At 30.7% G+C, this 23688-nt stretch overlaps 4 protein-coding genes across 7 annotated transcripts; 2 read left to right on the top strand and 2 right to left on the bottom strand.

The window, feature by feature from the left end:
- Positions 1-1515: 1515 nt before the first annotated feature.
- wda (will decrease acetylation) lies at positions 1516-9410 on the bottom strand. The gene is made up of 10 exons (XM_018457803.1): positions 9193-9410; positions 8944-9098; positions 6143-6482; positions 4871-5103; positions 4016-4198; positions 3790-3945; positions 2230-2377; positions 1982-2150; positions 1711-1894; positions 1516-1639 (listed from the first exon to the last, which is right to left on the bottom strand). Exons 1-10 carry the CDS (start codon positions 9265-9267, stop codon positions 1516-1518), a joined length of 1767 nt encoding a protein of 588 aa, XP_018313305.1. The 5' UTR covers positions 9268-9410.
- Positions 9411-12264: 2854 nt separating this feature from the next.
- Positions 12265-15450, top strand: LOC108728952 (traB domain-containing protein). Of its 2 annotated transcripts, none has more exons than XM_018457798.1 (8): positions 12265-12393; positions 12467-12562; positions 12778-13110; positions 13661-13830; positions 13960-14074; positions 14151-14287; positions 14614-15026; positions 15266-15450. In XM_018457798.1, exons 3-8 carry the CDS (start codon positions 12786-12788, stop codon positions 15435-15437), a joined length of 1332 nt encoding a protein of 443 aa, XP_018313300.1. In that variant the 5' UTR covers positions 12265-12393; positions 12467-12562; positions 12778-12785; the 3' UTR covers positions 15438-15450. The 2 variants fall into 2 exon arrangements, with proteins under 2 accessions (XP_018313300.1, XP_018313299.1); XM_018457797.1 differs by having other exon boundaries at positions 13640-13830.
- Positions 15451-15546: 96 nt separating this feature from the next.
- On the top strand, positions 15547-16757 carry LOC108728953 (histone-lysine N-methyltransferase SETMAR). Its single transcript, XM_018457799.1, has one exon. It carries the CDS (start codon positions 15562-15564, stop codon positions 16333-16335), a length of 774 nt encoding a protein of 257 aa, XP_018313301.1. The 5' UTR covers positions 15547-15561; the 3' UTR covers positions 16336-16757.
- A 3397-nt stretch (positions 16758-20154) lies between these two features.
- On the bottom strand, positions 20155-23249 carry Cchl (Cytochrome c heme lyase). Of its 3 annotated transcripts, none has more exons than XM_018457806.1 (4): positions 23138-23249; positions 22460-22687; positions 20853-21208; positions 20155-20533 (listed from the first exon to the last, which is right to left on the bottom strand). In XM_018457806.1, exons 2-4 carry the CDS (start codon positions 22679-22681, stop codon positions 20296-20298), a joined length of 816 nt encoding a protein of 271 aa, XP_018313308.1. In that variant the 5' UTR covers positions 22682-22687; positions 23138-23249; the 3' UTR covers positions 20155-20295. The 3 variants fall into 3 exon arrangements, with proteins under 3 accessions (XP_018313308.1, XP_018313307.1, XP_018313306.1); XM_018457805.1 differs by lacking the exon at positions 23138-23249 and adding an exon at positions 23018-23025 and having other exon boundaries at positions 22460-22691; XM_018457804.1 differs by having other exon boundaries at positions 20156-20533; positions 22460-22691.
- Between the last annotated feature and the right edge of the window lie 439 nt (positions 23250-23688).

Raw genomic sequence — 23688 nt, 5'->3', positions numbered from 1 at the left:
AAAACTTATCACATGGATGGTCGATCAAATCTAAGGTGTAATTTCACGCAGCGTCAAAACGCTAGCGGCTCTCCCCACTCTGATCCCCTATGAGCCGCCGTCGACAAAAAGCTAGCTGCTAAAGTCTTCCTTCTTTTTCATGGAGCCGAGCGTCAAATCGGTAGCCGCTGGATTCAAGGAGGCAGAAGTCTCCTAAATTAACCTAAAAGGAGAAGAAGCTAGCCGCTGGATTGATATTTGAGACTTTGGAAATTCAACAGGCCGCCATTTTTAAACTATCATAGTTACATGAAAAGCGAAAAACCCGTTTCTTTATTTTGACAAGACCTATCCATCCGAGCACTTAAAGTTACACTTCAACGATGACAAAGTTATGAGACTTTGAAGACATCAACATGCAGCCATTTTTAAACTATTATAGTTAGGTGAAAAATGAAAAATGATGCTGGATTGATATTCTATATTTTTTAAATCGTTTTTCTTACAGATTTAATTCGTGTGTAAAACTAATAAAAAGTTAAGAATGCGTGTTAAAGTAAATTTAAACTGCTCGAACAGTATGTTGTCAGAAACAATGCGAAATGAATTGCCATCGATAGTAGCTAAAGAGATTAGGAAACGACGAATACTAGTATTGTGTGCAATTATGCGAAAGTTGCAAGAAACACACGTCTACTTTTCGCTGTCATCGCTTCGTCGTCCGTACGCTCCGATATCAACGAAACGGAATACATAGTGTGCATCACAAATGGCCATTAATACTACACTATGAGCATGCTTATAGTTGTAATACGTAGAACCAGCATTGTTGGGATACTGAAACAAAATGTCACAAGTCATGTATACAATAATATTTGTACTTTTATACTTTTAGATTTAAATTTTATATCACCGAAGATGACCAAAGTAAAGGTCGAAACGTTTGATTCTTAATTGTATTTTAATTTAATTTATTTATATTATATTGATTTCGCAAAAAACAACCAGCGTCAAGTTCGTACAGCCCATATACTTTTATCATTAATTTTATATGAATTGAGCTATTATATTAACTATTATTAACTGAAAATATAGTTCAGTTTAAATTTACTTTGACACGCATTCTTAACTTTTTATTAGTTTTACACATGAATTAAATCTGTAGGAAAAACGATTTAAAAAATATAGAATATCAATCCAGCGGCTAGCTTCTTCTCCTTTTAGGTTAATTCTGCCTCCTTGAATCCAGCGGCTAATGATTTGACGCTCCATGAAAAAGAAGGAAAACTTTAGCGGCTGGCGTTTTGTCGACGGCGGCTCATAAAAGGTCAGAGTGGGGAGAGCCGCCAGCATTTTGACGCTGCGTGAAATTGCACCTTTAGATCATATAATGTATAAAATCAATTTAACTTTAATTGAAGGCAGTTTGAAGTTTGCTGAAAAAGTATTACGATATACAGTATCAGATAAAAAAAAAGAATTTAATTTAAAAATACGTTTTAAATTCGACTAGCACGATAATAAATAATAAAAAAATTACTTAGTACCGATACAAATTAACGAATTGCTTTTTTTATAATAATTCAATGAGAGAATGCTTGAGCAATATGTTGAATAAATTTGTGGCGCTTCTGATTGCAACATAGCACTTGACGATCCTCTGAAAAGAGTAAACAATATGTAATATAAACAAATCTAAGTTTAAGAACAGAAAATGATTTAAGCATATACCCATTCAATGTTTTGATGAAATCTTGAGTAGGCCACAATCGTACGATTCCATCTAAGCTTGCACTGGCGATATATTGGTTATCTAAACTCCAATCTACATTCATGATTGTATCTTTATGACCTTTCAGTTCAGTCAGTAAACCATTAGTTGCTAAATCCCATATATATATGGACTTATCGTCACCTGAATAACAGTTTTAAAGTTAAGTTTTAAAGAATAATTCATTAGACGTAATTTTGATAATTTATCTTATATCTTTTTCGTAATTACCTGCAGCAGCCAGATATTTGCCATCTGGACTAAAAGCTAAAGTATAAATAGTCGATTGTGCTTCAACATATACTCGCAATAGATTCCCATCATCTTTTGACCATAATCTTACAGTTTTATCAGCGGAACCAGTCGCTAAGTATCTTGCGTTTGGATGAAATTTTATGCACTGAAATAGAAGATGTGTAAATTAAATCATATCACCATACTATCCTAAAATAAACATAAGTTGTAATTAAAAAACATACATTGACATCTAAAAAATGACCAGCAAATATTCTCAAGGGAAATGTTCTATCCAATGACCATAATTTTGCAGTTCTGTCATGTGAGCCTGTGCCGATATATAAATTGAACACACTAGTATCCATGCACCATATAGGATAGCTATGACCGCTACAATGAGAAAAAGCATTATTAGAAATGTATATATAGGGTGGTCCACTTAAATCGAACATCTTAAATATTTAGCTTATTTTTTGATGATATAAAAAAATGTTTCAAATGAAAGTAGAATGGTTTTGAGAGGGACGTATTTTTCACGTTGCTTTTTTTCTAGGTGGAGGTTCTAAAAAGATATGAAGGTCACCTCCACTTTTTTAAACGGAATTATGTAATTTTTTTACATAAGTTGATTCCTCTAATTATTCTGCATATTAAGACAGAGATATCAAAAAACCAATAGTTTACGAGATATTTCACATTTTATTCCGACATTTTGACATAAAACATAAAATACCTCGTTAACTATTAATTTTTTGGCAACTGTATCCTAATACTTTCATGCACAGAATAATAAGATGAATCAATAGGTGTAGAGAAAACACACAGTTGCTATTTAAAAAAATACGTAGTTGCACATTGTAAAAATTGCATAATTTTTTAAATAACAACTGTGTTTTCTGCACACTAATTGATTCATATTATTATTCTGTGTATAAAAGTGTAGTTGCCAAAAAATTTATAGTTTACGAGATATTTTATCTTCCATATCAAAATGTGTCAGAATAAAGTGTAAAATGTCTCGTAAACTATTGGTTTTTTAAATACCTCTATCTTAATACTTTTATATGCAGAATAATTAGAAGAATCATATTATCTAAAAAAAAAATCACATAATTCCATTTAAAAAAGTAGGTGACCTTCATATCTTTTTGACGCTTCCACTTAGAAAAAAAAAACAACGTGATCAAAATATGTTCCCCTCGAAACCGTTCCACTTTCATTTGAAACATTTTTTTTATATCATTACATTAAAAATAAGTAAAATATTCAAGAGGTTCAAGAGATTCAATTTAAGTGAATTACCTTGTGTGATACAATATTTTATCTATAATTGAATGGGGGGAGGAGTAACTCGTTATATATATACTCATAATACGAAATTACAATATTTTGTACGATTTATTCTTCTATTCAATTCTATTTTAGAAAAAGTTATGAATCTGCAGATAAAAATATTCAATAAAACTAATACAGGAATCTTGATTTAAAAAAGATTTACTTTAAAACATACAAGTTTATCTTTATTTGATTCTTTTAAAAATTTATTGTATGAAACGGACTCCGAATATTTTTGATACTTAGGAAGCATTTATATTGGCCGTATGCTGTATGCCGTAATCTATAAGAATTGACTAAGCACAGTCGAGTATTCCCCTTTCATTCGAATGTATAGAAAGGAATATCCGAAGGTGATTGATCAATTTTTACAGATTACGGCCAATATAAACGCTTCCTTAATTTTTCATGAATCTTTAGCCTGCAGGAGAGAGAAAAAGATTTGCTGAAGAAATAGCATTGCTTACCTATATATTGCTGTACATGAGTAATTGTTGAGTTTCCATGCTCTCATATCTTTGTCGCTCGATACAGAAAGAAGAATATCAACCTCTGGAATAAATCTTAAATCATGTACTACATCCGTATGTCCTCTTAATATTATTGCCCCTGCTTCGCTTCTTCTGTTACCGTAAAATTATGTAATTGCTTAATAAGATATTGCACTTAAATTAAGAAAAAGATATAACTCACACTGTGCTTTCTTGCTCGTTGAATTTATAAAATGGTGATATATCACAGGTAGACGGAACACACGTTTGCTTATCATTTTTCTTGACCAAGACTGTATCGCCTATAGCCCACAAACGTATTTCAGCTGTACTGAAACCTACAGCTAACTTATCCATTTTAGGTGCAATAAGACCGCAACTTGCACTGCAATAATGTATGAAGATATAAAATATAAATACATCGTGTAATATGATTCAATTAATATAAATTAATAATAAAAGTGTTGAGAAGGACTACGAACGAGAAGGACTAAGAAAACAATATGTAAATAATAGATATAATATAATTAATAAAAACTAAACAAATTAAAAATAATATTATACAAACGGCGTTTCGAGCCCGATCAGGTCATTCTCAATGATAAACATACAAAAGTGATAAGGATATACATATTTAAATTATAAACGGTTTAAATAAGGAGCCTTTCATATTGATATCTCATGATACGCGCTATATCATTGTTTTGGATTTAATATCAGCTTGATAACGACAGGATGCGATCAAGTGACCAGTATACATCCACTAGAAGTCTGTACTTATTTTTTTCATCTTTTTATCTATTAGTTTTAAACCGTTTATAATTTAAATATGTATATCCTTATCACTTTTGTATGTTTATCATTGAGAATGACCCGATCAGGCTCGAAACGTCGTTTGTATTATTTTTAATTTGTTTAGTTCTTGTTAATTATATTATATCTATTATTTATATTGTTTTCTTATGATTCATAGCCCTTCTCAACACTTTTATTATTAATTTATAAAATATAAATAATGGCAAGAATCATATAGAACAGATAATGATCTGTTACTTGCTTTTCTATAGCATTTTTCACTGTAAATAATCTTAATGCTTGATGAGAATTATGCTGTATCAATCGTATAGCTTCCTGCAATTCCCTCATTTCACGATCCACACCAGTACCAGATGGTTGTTCCACATGGCCATTAATACTTGTTTCATATCTTTGACTTTTCTCTTCAGGTACTTCTCCATCCATTTGAAGGCTGTCTGTTTTTCTAATTATTGTGATGTGTGTATTTATAATCTATACAGAATAATAAAAAATTAAAGTTTATCGCTAAAAATAACTAGTTTTAAACTTAATAACAGAATGGTTCAAATAACTTAAACAATAAAAGCAGTAGGACTACGAGCCGAGCTAGATGTTTAATGATAAATTAACATAAACAATAGATATAATTTTAAACAGACGTTCAGATCACGAAATAGTGAAATAATTAAACTAGATATAAATAAGTGATAAAAATTAAAAAGATTAAAAAGAAAAGAAAACTCATTACTCAGTCCTCAAATACCTCAAAAATGTTTGTGATCCATTCTACATAATTAAAAATCAAATTATTTTTTAAAAAATAGGAGATATTTTTTTACATCTAACTCGGTTTGTAGCCCTATTGTTTTTATTGTTTAACTAATTTTATTTTTTATTAAGCAAAATAAAAAAACAGCTCTTTAATATCGCATGAATTATCGTAATCGGTCTCCTGACGCCACATTATTATTTTGTGCTATTTATATAAAATAAGTGTAAATGGGTATATGTCTCACGAGTGAATGTTTTTCAAAATATTTGTGGATGCTTGACCCATGTGTAAGATACACGCGGCGGCATGGAGATAATAAAATATCATTCCTGCACCGCAAATGTAAATATAAATACATATTTATCGTCATCATGAAAAAAAATTTGAAAAAAATATTTTTATAATATATATAATTGAAAATAAAGAGTTTTCACATTAAAATACATTTTTCAATAAAATGTTTGCTTAAAGATATAAATAAAAATCTTCGACTAATAGATTCTTTCCAGAATTCATAAACTATATAAAATCAATGAAAAATATTCTTGATTTATGTACAAATGGTAGTGAGTAGGAAACGTGTGTGTATTCAAATTGATACACAGAGTCCACTGTGTATTTAATTAAAATATACATAGCAGTCAAAATTAATTTAAATTATCTTTTTTAATTGGCATAATTAATGTGAAAAGATTAATCTTCTGCAGAATTAAAACGATTAATAAAAAGAACACACTTAAAAGCAATTATTTATATTACCTGCATTAATATGATGTGTCCATATTTGGTAAGATATTGTCTCAGACAAATATGTGCCGACTCGGACAGATCTACTTTATACTTTCTAGTTCTGAACGCATTTACCAAAGGCCTCAGCTCAATGTCTTGCACCGAAAATACACTAGATAATTCTTCTAAGAAGTCTTTTTCTGTATCACTCATAAACTCGTTCTGATGCGTCTTTAGGAATTGGATTGCAGCTTGACGATTACCAGCGTGTAACATCTCTAAATAAAGATGACAAAATATCGGATACAAAAGTCCTTGCAATTCTATTCGTAATTTTTCGTTGAGTACGACGCTCATCCATTTCTTCAATCTAAAAGCAGGATTAAAACTTTAAGCATCTTCTTGCAATTCTCAAAATTAATTTGTTATATTCACAAAAAAATGCTATTCCCACATTAATCAACATTGACCTATTAGTTTAGAAATCTCAAATTTAAATTACATAGAACTCTACTTAAAATTCTATTTTGAAAATGTTCAAAATAAAATCTTATAGCAAATTTGATTAGACACACTAGCGCTCACTGATGTGTATTAAAGTCATTACAGTGATTTAATTTGAATGTAAAAGTAAAACGCAAATAGCTCGCATAATAAAATGACCAATACATATTTTACGAAACAGCACAATAAAGTGTATTAACAATTTTGCAATTTAATATATTATTTATATTAAACATACATTTTTAGGTCAATTTGTGTACAACGACTCTAAATGGAACATAAGAGTCCTGATGGAACATTTTTCTAATTTTCAAATAATGTTATGATTTGAAATAATTTTATATTTCACAATCTTATTTTTCACAGTTTTGTTCTATTCACGTAGACTAATTATTATGCTATGTTTATGCTAAGTTTATGCTAACTTGAATGAGTTTCAAGAATCCATATGTTCCTTTAGGCATATTCTACAATAAACCATTAGCAATAAATCAGAAGTCAGAAGCTAGAAATTGACCAATCACAGTCAAATGCGAAAAGAATAACTGACTATGATTGGTCAATTTCTAGCTTCTGATTTCTGATTTATTACTAATGACTTATTGTAGAATGTATTAGTCTGGATCTACAATAAGTGTTTTAAGCCTTAAGCCGTAAGAAATTGACCAATTACAGTCGAATGGAAGGAGAATAATTGACTATGATTCATCCACTTTTTATGGCTTAAGGCTTAAAAACCTATTGTAGATCCGGGCTTAAGCTAATACTGTGTTTATTGTACAACAAATTTTTCACGCTTATTAAATGGTTATAAAAGAGATTCGAGAACCTCTCTCTGTTCTGCAGTCAATCAACTTGAAAAGTCTATCGTATGATACATGAAATATGTGTTTCTGTTAGGGTCTCTTTCACCAACCTCGGTTAAGCTAACCAATGGTTACATGGGGCTCATTAAGGCCCAGTTCCACAACTCACGATTAACTCTTAACCGAGGTTCAACTTATTACCTTTGGAAAGAGATAATGAGTAAGTTAAACCTTGGTTAAGAGTTAACCGTGAGTTGTGAAACTGGGTCTAATGCCCATTTCTATCAATGTAGATTAATTTTAATCTCAGTTCAACTTGCTCTTCATCTTTTTTTAATTCTTAGAACTAGAAAGGGATGAGGAACAAATTGAACCAAGATTAAAATTAAACTACATTGGTAGAATAGGACATAAATGAGCTCCATGTAATCGTCGGTTAGCCTAACCGAAGTTGGTAAAAGAGACCCTTAGGCCCAATTTTTCATTATTTGGTTAACTTGTGGCTAAGTATAATCACAAGTTAACCAGGTAATGAAAAACCAGGCCTTAAAGGTTAATGTAAAGCCGGTCAGAGAAAGATTGCAACATTTTTTTTTCCATGGCTGTGGAATGCAGCTTACTGAGTGATTCGTTCTTACTTAAGAATCTAACCGTTTACGTTCAACTACTCTAGCAAGGCTAAGTTCCGAAATCTATTGAAAAAAAAATCTTTTTGTGACCTTTTCGTGGCTGTACATATATTAAAGAGCAGTATGTCCAATTGAATTCGCTATTAATTATCCTGATAACAACCTCCCGTTCTAGGCTTCCCTATAAAACAAAAACAAGCCATTGAATAAATAAACAGATTATAAAAATAGAAGACTGTTATAGTGAATTCAGTCACTTGCATATTGATGCTTAACGTTCATTTTTAGCATTAAAATAGGTCATGTGGTCAAAATTAATAAATATCAAGCACCAATTTTGATCACATGACTTGTTTTGATGCTAAAGATGAGCATCAAGCATCAGCATGAAAATGTACCTACATTAGATTAATGCTAAATTTACCAAAAGTGGCTATACATGAAATCATTAAAGTTAAATATAGAAACATAAATATTTTAAATGATTAAGTAATAATATAATAATGTTATGTTCTGTAACAGAATATACATGCATTATTTCATTGTCAAGTTAATTGTATTATGCCACTGCATTTAAATACTTTATATAAAACAGCCTTTAATGTATAATAGTCCAGTATAGTGTAATTAATCGAATTTACCATTAAATAAACATAATGCATCTAATTTTTAGCAGTTTCCTGAGAAATCAGAGTCGCATGAAAGCCACAGCGAACACACATTATGATATTATGAATAAAAAATTGCAATATAAAATATTAGAATCTAGAATTAGTAAGATTGAACGTATTGTGTAATTAGGCAACAAAATGCTTTATCTTGCTAGGTCAAACGGAGTAGTAATCACGTCGTGCGGCTCGAACACGCGAGTTCAAGTTCTATAAAACCGTACCGTTGATATGCCTGATCTGCAGCGGCGATGTCAATGGTGATGGCACTGAAGACGATCGAGTTGTCCTGCGAGGTACCGCACTCCGCGGTCGCATTCAACGTCGTCTGATCGCTGTTCTGACAGAACAACTGATCGCCCTTGCGATAATCGTGGGTCTGGAAAAACATGCAACAGCGGTGAAGGAGGTTATGGCGTACACGTTGATGGCAAGCCACGCGCGGCGTGAAACTCCGACGAGAGACACCGCACCTGATAATGACGCCGTTTTAGGTAAGACTCGATCGTCGCGCTGATCACCTCGCTCTTCATCCGCTTCATCTTCATCGAGGCCCAGCGGCGATGATGAATTCCGCTGAATCTCGCGACGGTGCCCCGAACCGGGAATACCGGGATCCCCGAACGGTGATGCGTGACAGTACGAATCACGGGGCACAAACAGGCACAAACACCCCGCCTGGTGTTGAGTGGTTAGGTCGCCCGGAAAGGGGGAAGAAAGGAGAAGAATATAAAGCCTAATGCACAATTGAAAAACACAAGCAATAGGAACAGCCAATGATATATTTGAACAGATTTCAACTTATCAGAAATCGTATACACCAGAATACACGGTTTCTGATAGGTTAAAATTTGTTATTCCCTGTTGCTGTTATTTGTGTTTTTCAATTTTTCAATTATGTGAAAGCTGGCTTTTTACCCCCACTCCATCATTTTTCGTATACAGCGAAATTATGCTCGAAGTTCGATATTGTTCAACTAATAGCGAACATCGCTGAAATACATGACATGTCATGTCACGGCATGACATATCATAACATGTCATGTCATGTTTATGGAATATGTCTTCCAAGATTAATTTTGGGAGCGAAGCAAAGAAAAAGCCATGTTCGCTGCGATTTTTGGAAATAGGTGTTATTCTACTTTTTCGTTTTTAGTAATTGTATATTAGCAATTGCAACGGCTATGCGTCGCCTCCGAATTTTTGCTGCAGCTATAGCTGCTACTATACTGGTTAGGGCTGGGTAATCATTTAAAATGCCAAATATAAAATACTTACAAAAATGTATTTAAAATGTAAAATGTTTTTCGAATCCACTTTATATGTAAAATGGGTAAATAAATAATTTAAATAGTTTTCAAATACAAGAATAGTTTTCTACATACATTTTAATATACATTTTTTTAAGTATTTTACATTTAGCATTTTAAATAGAATTGCATTTTAAATGGCATTTTAAATGCAAAAATACCCAGCCCTGAATTTACTGGTATATATTCTTTTACACACTCGATGTATTCTCATTTTCGTAATCCATTTTTGTAATCCATTTTTATTAAAATGAATTAAAAGCTAGTGAAAATAAATGAGTATATTCGTTAACTTAAAGCCAGCGAAAATACGCTCCATGAAAAGGAAAAGCAGGAGAAGAGTGAACAGCTTTCGAACACTGCTTTGATTTTGGTGGATTGAGAGTAAAAAGCCAGCTTTCTTTCACTGCATGAAATGTATTTTATAGATTTTAGTACTTGCAGTGAATAACAGAACACAGCTTAATTATTTCTATCAATGTATAATAGATTAATTTTAACACTCGTATCGACTTGTATCAATTAAGAAAGCAGCCTATATTTTATATTCAGTAAAAGTTTCCTCAGAGAGGACGTTTTTGGAATGCAGAAATATAGTAGAAAAAATAAAGAATAAGTTAATTAAATCGAGATCATTGAGATTAAAGTAATATTGGTAGAAATGGATATTCAGATTATTGGTCAGTATTTATGGCGGTATTCGTAATCTGCCTTCTGATTGGCTTATTGCAACATCTTAAGACTGTACTTAAGACTGTACTTTGCAGTTTCAAATATAAAAATTGATTATAAATACTATAGATCATAGGCCGGTATTCATAGTCGGTTCTTATATTTAAGATCGTCTTGAGTACAATCTTAAGAAATCATAAACCAATCAGAGGGCTGTATTATAGCATCTTAAGACATTACTTAGGACGGTTTTAAAATAGGAACTGGATTATTAATGCTACAAATGCTACAAATCACTACAAATACTTTGAAGCGTTTAATTGACCAATTAGAAGAAAGAATTTTACAAATTGACCAATCACGAAACGCTTTAAAGCATTTATAACATCGCGTTAATCGTATCTTTATTTTAATGACACCTGCTTCTCTGGAGTACTATTCTTTTGATTGGTCAATTTGTGAAATACTTTTTTCTGATTGGACAGTTGTTTCAAAGTATTTGTAATGACTTTGGTCGCATTTAACAGAGAAAGCAGTTTTGCAATTGTTGTATAATTTTTTAATATAATTGATTATATACATTTATTAGATCCAGTAAAAAAGGAACTAAGAGCAGGATCAATCATATTAAAGAATTTTACAACAATTGTGGTTGCGATCCACTTGACGCTACAAACGCTTCGAAGCGTTTGTAGCATCAAGTGGACCGCAGCCTACAAAACTTATATAAGGAATCGATTATGTAAACTGTAAACTAGCTGATATTGAGCAATAAATATTATAATAAATTCGTTCACTTTCGTTGTTGAAATTGTCACCTTGTTTCAAGATATACTATCGACTCCTCTGCTAAACGATCGCACATCACTACATCAATATCTCACTCATGCCACACATACACATCAATTTTTATATAACAATTACGTTTTAATTAGACGTCTAAGTATAATTTTAAGAATTCCACTCTGTTTCTTCATGCAATTAAACTACTAATCTGTGGACAATTTCGTAAGCACAGATTGCACATATCTTTTTATATGAAGCAAATATTGTCACGACGTGAACGTCACAGCTCTGGAGTGCCATAGCGGGCCAAGAAATGGTAAAGGAAATTTTAATTTCAAAATTTTTTGTCATTCTCAACATAGACTCCACTTCACAGACACATATTAATGCGTATATTTTAATCCTGGAAAAGGATTTTCAAATCAATAAAAAAGGAAAAAAGTAATTGTTATACAAAAATTATATGGTTTAGTCGGTAATACAGACAATTTTAGGATCCCAATTGACCAGCTGAGTTAAAATTGACAAATCGATATTTGTCGTTCGGTATAAAATTAATTGATTTTCTAAAACGTTTGAAAATTATATAAAAATTTTGAAAAATTCAGAAATTAAAATTTATATAGAACTTCTGAAAAATTAATGAAGAATTTTAAGAAAAAAATCTACTTACACGCATTTTGCGTACTTGGCTAATTTATCATGGCGTGAAAGATACCGACAAAACTGCGGTGCTACCACTTACCTATAATACCAGTATACAGGTGCACACTGTGACTGCATCAGCATTAGGCCATTAGGTGCTACTACTAGATGACTTGATCTATTTGGTCTGACTTGGTCTTGATGCTTATTTCTCCATACGTTATATTTTTCTTCAAATTCTCGTCTGTCTGCGTCCGCCGTGTAAGTTTACACGAGATAAGTATGACGACGACTAACCTGATTGAAGATAAATTACACAATTCTTTTGTTGTAGCGATGCGAGAATCTTTTTCTGTAAACGTGTCAGTTCTCCACGAGGTTAGAAGCATGCAGCAATTGACATCTGCCGCTTAAGAAGACGTATATAACGGTAAATTCGGTTCTTAAAAGAACTCGGGAATGTTCTTTATTTTAGAAATATAAAAGTCTATAAAAAACGTTAAATTAGAATCTTTCTTTTTATATGTTATTTGAGTGCAAGAGTTTGCTCCAATGGTCTATTAGCACGTAGTTGCAACAGAGATATTTTAGAAATAGTTTTTAAAAACAAAGATGATTGTGTTATAAGAATATATGGATTTTTAGGAAAAGAAATGACATCCATTTCTGCTAAAGCTGATAAGCATGGCGGTGGTGATCAAAGGGAGAGCGATCTATTAACGTCCATAAAGGACAAGTGTTACAACTTAATTGATGAAAGGGGGGATCATGATACATCGAATAAGTTAAATGCACAAAATGTTACAAAAGAATTGATTGCCAAAGAATCTGGACGTGGAATGACACAATCAGATTCTGAGTCAGCAACACAGTCTTCGTATACATTATCGATAGTGAGCACAGGCGACAATCGTGATGATGATAGCAAGATGAAAAGCACTGAGTCCTCTGACAGTGAAATGATTCTTATTGATGAAGGTAATTATCGAGTTATATGCACTTTAAACATTTATCATAAACATGTAAAGGATAAAGGAATTAAAGATCTTAGCTGGTACACACACACACTCTTTAAATGTTATTCATGAAAGTGAAATAGATATATGTTTGATGTTTAACAAAAGCAAAAAAGAAAGTTCTATTACAGTCTAATGCAGCAGTAAAAAACAAATTTTAAGATTTCTGCAGACACTTTTGTTATATTAGCTGTTGTTAGAAACTCACTTGACAAACGTATCTTTAGTTGTGAGGGACACTTTGAAGCAGCTAATGTTGTAAGGTTTCCCACTTATACAAAATCTTTTTAATTTAATAATAAAATCAGCCATTGTTATCATAACGTAAGCTATTGTGCATAGAACAGTGCTTTCAAAAAAATGTCAGTAACACGAAAACAATATAGAAGTAGAAGGAAAATTTTAAGGTCTCAAGGTACACTGTTGTAGTTTTTGAAATTAATTTAACCTAGTATTTAGGTATATATATTGACCATGTATTTATAATACAGAAAATATTGGGTCTAATGCAGATTCCAATATCCAAAATAAGGGAGTCCAAATCGAAATAAGGGGGTACGATCCTACTATTGATGAGAGATTGCCAAAAACTGTCACATTATTGACCACACCCGATGGAGGAAAGTTATACCTAATAGGAACGGCGCATTTCAGTGTTGAAAGTCAAAATGATGTGTCAAAAGTAATTATATATGTACTTTTCTTTATTCTGTGAAAATAAAATATTGATTTTTAATTTTAAGTATGAATTTATTGTAAAAATTTAATATATATAATATTGAAAATAACGTTCTTTTTTACTTTGTTAAAGATTATACAAGCTGTGCAGCCTCACATAGTTGCAGTTGAATTGTGTAGAGCTAGAGTTGGTATACTACAACTTGACGAGAAAGTTTTGTTTGGCTACGCTAAGAATATTGATTACAGTGAGACAGAGTTTCTATATTTGTATAATACATCAGCTACTGTGTTGGCATATTGTACTACTTAATTTATTTACAGAAACTATTATGGATACCATTAAAAGGGAAGGACTGTATGTTGGTTTACTACACATTTTATTGCTAAGAATGGCAGCTCGTGTCACTCAGCAACTTGGTATGCCACCAGGAGGGGAATTCCGAAGGGCATTTGAGGAGGTCAGTATGAAATCAGAGATATCCAGTGTTTTTCAACAAGAGATGCAATTGATACAGTGTAACAGCGAATTATAACATCTTTGTTGTTTGCCAATGTTAAACAAAAAGGTGCTTTCTATATTTAGTAACACAAGTCAACACAAACGTCATTCTATCTTTCTTGACATTCCATGAGTAACAAAGACAGAACGATGCTTGTGTCGACTTGTGTCACTAAATGGAAAGTATGCAATGAAATGATTCACCATGTCATCTATATCTCTTGCTGGAAAATATCTATTATCTGTATTATAAAATTTATATGAATTCATTATTGTGTAATTTAGACAAAGAGTGTGCCAAACTGTATTATTCATCTGGCCGATCGACCAATTAACATAACAATGCAACGTGCGATACGATCATTGTCCTGGTGGCAGACTATAAAACTAGGGTGGAATGTGGCAGTAATGAAAGACTCTATTACTCAAGAGGACGTTGAACTCTGTAAGCAACAATCGATGTTGGACGAAATAATTGCCAACATGAAGGAGAAATTTCCAGCGTTGGACGAAGTGTTTGTGAAAGAGAGAGATATTTACTTGACGAATTCTCTACAGTTGTCCTGTCTGCCTCATCGTGTTTTTAATCATTCTTACGAATCAGCGCGTGTCGTAGGAATCGTCGGTTTAGGACATACACCCGGCATCATTGAAAATTGGGGTAAAGTTAAGCCTTCCGATATACCGCCTATCATGAGGTAAGTAAAAAATATTGCATAATATAATTGCTACTGTATGAGATATTTCTAAAAGCATCTGCAGAACTACTTTTGCATATTTTTTCTTGTTATGTTTTCTTGTTATATTTCTTGATCTTGATTTATATGATTTGTAGGCGATAAAGTTTAAACTAAATAAAATTTAGGAATCCTTTATGTATTATATTAAAGCACAATGTATTCCATTACATATTAATTTACTAGACAGTCTTTTGCAGAATACCACCATCATCGTTGTCGGGTAAAATTTTAAAGCTGACCGTTAAGGCATCTGTACTTGGTGCTGTAATTTACATAGGCTACAAAGTTGTAGCGGTACCTGCTGCTATCACGTTCCAATCTCTTAAGTCATCGGTTCAGGGACTTTTACAAGTTGGTATTGCACGATAGGATTTTGTTCATTTAAAAAAAGTCCCTTTCTTAATTAAAAAAACAATTTTTCTTGTTTATCTCGTGCTGCCTTTGTCCCAAAGAGTCTCGGACTTTTTTTGGATATTTTTATTGATACATAATTATGGTAAGCATGGAAGCGAATGCTTCTGCCGACGAGTACGAACATATTGTAGCGGATGTTATGTACATAATAAATAATATACCAGGGCCTGGGATAGATATAACAGACTTTGAAGCAGAATATGCTGTAGGCTGTTCGTGTATAGCTGAATGTTTTAATTGTTCGTGTACACGCGGTTCTGCTAATTATTCTAATGCTCGAATTGTCGATGAGAAATTAACTGGTCCGGTATTTGAATGCCATGCTCGTTGTAAATGTAGACCAGATTGTGGAAATAGATTAGTACAGAATGGTCCATTAAATTGTTTAATTGTCAGAGAAGTTGCCAATAAAGGTCTCGGTCTTTTCACGAATAAGTTAATAAAAAAGGGTCAATTTATTTGCGAATACGCTGGCGAAGTGATAAGTCTGCAGGAAGCGCGATGCAGAATCGAGGCTAATAAGCAGGATAACGTGATGAATTACGTTCTTGTAGTATCAGAACATGCTGGAGATCGTGTTATTGTAACTTGTATAGATCCGAAATATTTTGGTAATATTGGACGCTATGCTAATCATAGCTGTGACCCGAATTCTATCCTTATTCCAATTAGAGTAGAGGGAATCGTGCCTCGATTATGCTTGTTTGCATCGAGAGATATAGAGAACGGAGAGGAAGTGACTTTTGACTATGCTGGTGATGCAATGGCTAATTCCGTCCATTATCTCAGTGATACTTCTTGTCTTTGTGGTTCTAGCAATTGTCATCGTTATTTACCACATAATCAGATTTAACAACATGAGATATTCTTGTGCGATAGATTGTAATAATACAAAGGTTATAGATTTGATTACAGATTTAAAGTCAACAAGGATTTGGTGTAAACTATAAATTGATTATAAGCCAGAAAAAATTATATAACAAGATAAAACTATATGTTTTGAAATTGATATCACATAAAATCAAGGAGAATATCATAATCAAAATTATAAACAAGTATAGTTTTATGACACATATATAGATATGTGACTGATATTGAATTTAAATTTTTAGAGAAATATGTTATACAGGATGGCCCATGTAAAGCCCAAGGAGAGCATAAGATGGTACCATTTGTTCGATCTTGGGTAGCGTTGTTAAAGTGAGAGTAAGGCTACTTTAAATTTTTTAAATGGAACCCCCATTTTTTATTACATTTTCTTGTAGCTTACCTCAAAGTCATAAAACTTTTGTCTGAACATATTAGTCATTTGACATACACTTTCAGAGATAATAGCTTGTAACACTACATGGGCCACCCTGTATATATTTATATACATATAAATAAAGCACGCTTCAATTTTTTTATTAATTACCGTCAGTATATCTCAGTCGTTTCACATTGATCAATCTTCTCTACAATATTTTTATTTATTAGACGAAAGTGCTCAGGTAGAAGCAAGACACGCTGTATATGTTTATGTCATCCAATGATATTTGATGTTACTCTCTGTTATTTGATATTGTATATTAATGGAATATTTTATTATTACTGCTTCTATATTACATTGCTACTTTTATCATTGTTGCTTATTATTTATATATACATATAAAAGAAACTAAATTTGACGATATTTTGGTCTCTTTATTGTTATAATTAATATTAATTAGAATTAATTTCCCTAAAATAATTTAATGTGCCAACAGTACATATGACATACTATTTACCCAACCATCAGAATTTAGTTTAAGTTCTATTTAGGTATGAAATTTAGTAATATCTAATATTAAACTATTATCTAATATTAGATTATTATCTAATAATAGTCGTTGTATATTTAACAAACTCTAAATAAATATTAAATAATAAAATCAATAGTGTTCAAGAAAGTAAATGTTACCAAAAAATTGTAAATGTCGGTATATTTCATAGCAGCTGCCTTTTATTAAAATATTAAAACAATGAGAATCGAACAAATTCGTCAGTTATAAAATTATAATTGTATTTAATGTTAAATATATTATGATAAAAATGACTAGCTTATGCAATATCATGTCTTATAAAAATTTTAGATTATTGTAAATTCAATGGTATCATTATCACATGTTAATATGATGTATATATTAGTATTAATATATGCATACAACTGCAGAAAAACATAAAATAACAATTTTGGCTTACAGATAATCTATTGATTATAAATTTCTATAATATATGAAATATATATATTTTTTTTACTCTGTTGGATATTTTATTAGAAAAGATATTTATCATTAATTTACATCATGTCAATGAAGAATATAGCTCCCAATAACTGCCTCTAATATATATGACACTTTATAAAAATAGAATTATTTTTAATAAGCAACACTTAATATATTACATATATTCTTACTCAGAAAATGAAGTACAATTCTTTGGTTCTATACTCTTTAATATAATCATATATATACATATATATATATATTCTAAATTACATTTAAGGAATACTAATTACATATGAAAATGTAAATAGTTAAGGAATTTCTAGATGAAAAATGAATATTGTTATTTAAAAAAGTTTTGCATATCAAAACTCATTGAAATGAATAATTTGGATTAAGTTTTACTAGAAGAGAATAGCATCACATATTATTCTGTATTTAAGATTTATTTTTTATTTTAATGCTAACTTTTTATAATCGCTTGTTTAACTTTAACAATATCTGAACTTTTGCAGCGTAATTATTCATTTCCTACAATTAAACGGTCCTCAATCTATTAACGAAGTTATGTAAATTTTAGTCTATAAGATGTACAAAGTTATTACATATTCTGCTGATAACTATAAATATTGTGAAAACTAAATGGAGCTATATGTATATTGACAATAAAAAAATTGTATAATGTACAATGTGAATAATATTTGTCAAATTATTTACTTCCTGATTTAAAACATGCAATTGAGTAATTTGTATAGTTAAGATATGAATAGTTTAATACTTTCTCATAAAAAAATTTATTGAAATATTTTAAAAAACGAATTAGTTTAAAATTCATTTATAAGTGCAATTTTTAAAATATATATTTTCTTTGATTAATATAACGAAGAAAAAGGCAATGATTATTAAATTTCAATAAATAATGCAATCATGATATAAAATTAAAGGTATGTACTCGTGAAAGAGATTAAGGTTATAATCTATAAGTTTTATATATATATATATATACACAGGGTGAGTCACTTAAGACTAGTCATCTGAATAACACCCACAATTTTGGAGATAGGAAAAATGTTTCAGATGAAAGTGGACCGATTTCAGAGAAAACGTGTTTTGATTATGTTGTCTTTTTTCTAGTAAAGAAGATATGAAGGTCACGTCCATTTTTTTAAATGGAATTATATAATTATAAATAATAAAATGTTAAATCATTCGTAAACTATTAATTTTTTAATAATCGTACCTTAATACTTTTAAGAACAAAATAATGAGACGAATCAATTGGTGGAAAGAAAACACATAGTTGCTTATTTAAAAAATTATTTATTTTGTGTGCGTAAATATTTTTTTTAAACCAACTATGTTTTCTTTCCACGAATTGATTCATCTCATTATTCTGTTCATAAAACTATTAAGGTACAGTTATCAAAAAATTAATAGTTTACGAATTATTTAACATTTTATGTCAATATGTATCACAATAAAGTATAAAATATATCGTAAACTTGGTTTTTTGATAAACCACTTTTATATGCAGAATAATTAAAGGAATTATATTACATAAAAAAAATTATACAATTCCATTCAAAAAAATAGACGTGAACTTCATATCTTTTTGGTGTCTCTACCTAAAAGAAAGACAACATGACCAAAATACGTCTCCCTTGAAATCGTTCCACTTTCATCTGAAACATTTTTTCCTATCTCCAAAATTGTGGGTGTTATTTGGGTTACTAGCCTTAAGTGACGTATACAGGGTACACCATTTTAATCAATACACTTGAATAGGTCAACTAAGGTCATCATCTTCTTTCTCCCTTGAAACCATAAAACTTATGTGTCTATGAAAGATTTTTTGAAAAAACTTTCGAAATATTAAAGTGTATTGATTAAAATGGTCTACCCTGTACACGCACGCACGCACCTCCCCACACGCACACGCGCGCGCACGCACGCACGCACGCAATTCTTTTACTTAGTCTTTGAATACTTAGCATTAAGATTTAAGTAGAGAATATTCGATGTTAATATTTGGCAGCACAAGTTCAAATTTCTTTAAAATATAAACAAAATTTACAATCATAAAATTAATATTTAAGAATATTTTTATATAGATTAAATTTATGTACATAGTACATGATTTAAGTACAATTTTATGATTCACAAGACAAATTCGCAATTAAATTAATTAAAATTATTTGTAACTCTTTATAAAATCATTTCCATTGATTACTTAACACTGCAGATAAATTTTAATAGATTTATGTATAATGGACGAAAAAGGTATGTATACACATATATTTGTAAAATATATATAAAATTTATTATTAAGTATATACTTTTTAATTCGCTTTAATTTGACGTTACTTTGCAAACTAAATATACATAAGTAATGTCAACTTGTATTTATGATACTTATGTATGTATCTAATATGTACATAAATTGTGTATCGTGATTTTTGTTTCATCACGCAATAAATAATGTGTTGCGTAATTATTACAAGGCATTAATTATCAATTCAGTAAAAATATTTCGGGGGCTAGCATATTTTTTACTTGCACTAATTTCTAAATTAATGCACTGTGGCAGTAGACAATGATTCATCGTTGGATTGGTATTTCCAACGCCACCATGCTACTTTCATCCGATCCCAGATATTATCCCACGAATCCATTGCAGGTCTTACATCGAGTAACGCAAACGTATACTTTTCGTTAACTTTCCCGCCATCGTAATAGTCAATAATGTATCTTACGTTTTTTCCGCAACGATCTACGATCCAATCATGTCGATCAAATGGTAGTTCGTACCTAAAAGTTTGATATATTTAATATAGTGTTGTAAAGACCATATAGCTACTTTAACTCTGCTGGCTTATTTGGCCTATTTGAGTCTTCTGACTCAAAATGTAATTTATTTTCTTACTAATATTTTATTTAAAAAAAAAACTTATATTTGCTAATTTCATTTGTTAATATAAAGTCTTTTTTTTATGAAGTTTCCATTTTTTAGAACTTTTTAATCATGTTGACCAAAATGATGTGATATTATATATATATATATATATATATTTGAATAGATCAGCAGGGTTAAAATTTTTAGAATCGGGATTATAAAGAATCAACGTACCCCATCCAATAGCGAATACGCGCACGTGGAGAATATTTGGACGCTTTCCCTCCGAAACTACGCAGCTTGGGATTGCCACACTCTCGCGCGTGAAGGGCTTCCCATTTAAGAACCTCTTGCCATGCCTGTTCGTTATTTGCATTGTGAATTTTTATTATGTCATCCATATCTTTCTGGGAGATATCATCGTTTTTCCATCGCCACCCTTTCCTCAACATAGCATTCCAGAACATTTGTTGAGAGGGATATACCCAAAATTCTCCTTCCCCAGTTGCTTTAGGTATCGATGAAACCTGCCTACTGGTTGGCAAAGGAAATGGTTGGTCTAGAGCAGGCTGCTGATTCGCTGGTGGCATCTGTAATTATATTCATTTATATATGAATAAAATAGCGAATTTGATCACTTGCATTACATTAGATCAGTGTATATTAAAAGATACTATATATGAAATTAGCAAAGTTAAATATAAAAGCATATAAATATTTTATACAATTAAATACCTAATAATATGGCCATGTAATCAAACTGTATGTGATTCATATAAAGTGACCAAGTTAATTATTAGAAAAACTTGAAGAATATGAAAAAGTAGTTTATACTAATGTGTTCAGTACAAAGGGAGATATCATATAGTGAAAACAATTATTTTATAAATAAAGGTTGGGGACATTTCAAGGTTAACTTTATTTTTTTAAATGAAATTATTTGAATTCTTTTACACAATATGATTCCTCTTTAATTGTTCTGCATATAAAAATTATTATATTAAGGTAGAGGTATAAAAAAAACCAATAATTTATAAGATATGTTACTTTATTATGTCACATAAAATGTTAAATAACTCATAAACCATTAACTTTTTAATCGTTGATTCTTGATACTTTTATGAACAGAATAATAAGATGAATTAATTGATGTAAAGAAAACACATAGTTGCTAATTTAAAAAATTATTCATTTTGCTTACATATTTTTTTAAAGCAACTGTGTTTTTCTTTATGCCAACTAATTCGTCTCATTATTCTGTTCATAAAAGTATTAAGGTATGATTATTAAATAATTAATAGTTTATGAGTTATATATTTAACATTTTATGTCAATATGTGCCACAATAAAGTATATTATATGTATGTCGTAAACTATTAGTTTTTTGATACTTCTGTTTTTATACTTTTATATGCAGAATCATTAGAAAAGTTATATTGTATATGTATACAAAATTCATATAATTCTATTTAAAAAAATAAAGTTTTTCTTGAAGGGTCCCCAACTTTTTTACCCATAAAATAATTGTTTCCACTTTGTGATGTTCCCCTTTGTACTGAACATATTGGTATAAACTACTTTTTCATGTATCTTTAGATTTCGCTAATAATGAAATCGGTCACTTTATACGAATCACCCTCTATATAAATATACATATATTATTTTGTTGTTATAGTTATTATATTATGCTATTGTATTAGATACTTCATATAAAACAGCTTTTAATATGTACTAATAATCCAATATAGTACAAGTAACTGACTTATCAAAAGAGACTGACCATGTGATTAGTTAGACAACATATTCATTGACTGCTAAAAAAAATCTTGCATAGTACATACCATATTTAACGGATTTATTTCACTTTCGTCCATTTTATCTATTGGGCATTCACTAGTGTAGTTTATAGTATTAAATTGACCCGATTTGTGCAAGGGACATTCCACTGGTGGTTCTATTTGTTTCTCCTTCATCTCATGAGAATCTGGCTTTGTAATTTGTTGAGATAATGGTGTTATCACGTCAGCCGCTGATACGGACGCTGCGGTAAGAGCGTTACCCATGATTGTCTTTCTTGAAATGAAAAAGAAGAGATACAGATATCTTCATTAAGGTGTATAGAAAAAAGAAAAACTATACAGTGTAACGTAATGACACGGAAGGTAAATTAACCAAGATATTTTTGTTACCAATTAAACTGAATTTCTGTGAAATAACCTTAAAACTAAGAAAGATTATGCAACGGTCTAAAATCTCTGATATTAAACGGAACAGTAAGGTATTTGCGGAAAAAATACATCTACGATGTATGACGAGGCATTCTTTGCAAATTCTATTAGAATTAATAGAAATTTTCAGTGATCTTTCCTTCTTTCAGACTTGCTAAGTATAGATCCTACGTTTTGTTCTTTCCCTTCTCTGTTTTGTACCTCGCAATTCAGATTATTATATAATTCATGGTGAAAAAAGAAATAAAATTATTACTCGTGAAAGATAGAAGTCGAAGATTATTGAAATACCTAAATTTCTCGAGCTATTCCACTTAAGCAACTTAAGACAAACGCATACGAACGACTTAAATAATTAACGCTACGCAAGTGAGAAAACAGCAGACCACTTCACTACCATGGTTATGGTATAAAAACAAGGGTATGCTCACGCGCATGCTATACGCATGCGACCAATCAAAATTGTCAAAGTATGACGTCACAGACAAGCGGTAAATTTAAAACTGCTGTTTCCAAGCAGTTTATGTTAGTAACATTCTTGTCAGATATATTTTATACTATTCCCGTTAAGCAATTTTGTTTTCCGAAAATAATTACCATAACCTTTCACAGAACAAGACATTGCATATGTAAATTTCTCCGGACACAAAATGATATTTAAGTTGTAAGTACAGTTTCTTATAGCGAATTCGATTGGAAGAACTAGTACGCACTGGTGCATATTAAAGCCGTTGTACACTAATTTAATTTAAGTATAAAAATGAAATGTAAATATTTCGAATTATGAAATACATATTTTACCTAATAGTACAATAAAATGTATTGAGTATTTCACGATTTAA

This window comes from Mycetomoellerius zeteki, unplaced genomic scaffold (assembly GCF_001594055.1).
Source record: "Mycetomoellerius zeteki isolate Tzet28-1 unplaced genomic scaffold, Tzet1.0 scaffold68, whole genome shotgun sequence".
Lineage (NCBI taxonomy): Eukaryota > Metazoa > Arthropoda > Insecta > Hymenoptera > Formicidae > Mycetomoellerius > Mycetomoellerius zeteki.
The sequence above is the reverse complement of the archived record's forward strand: the minus strand, read 5'-3'. Positions and strand labels throughout refer to the sequence as shown.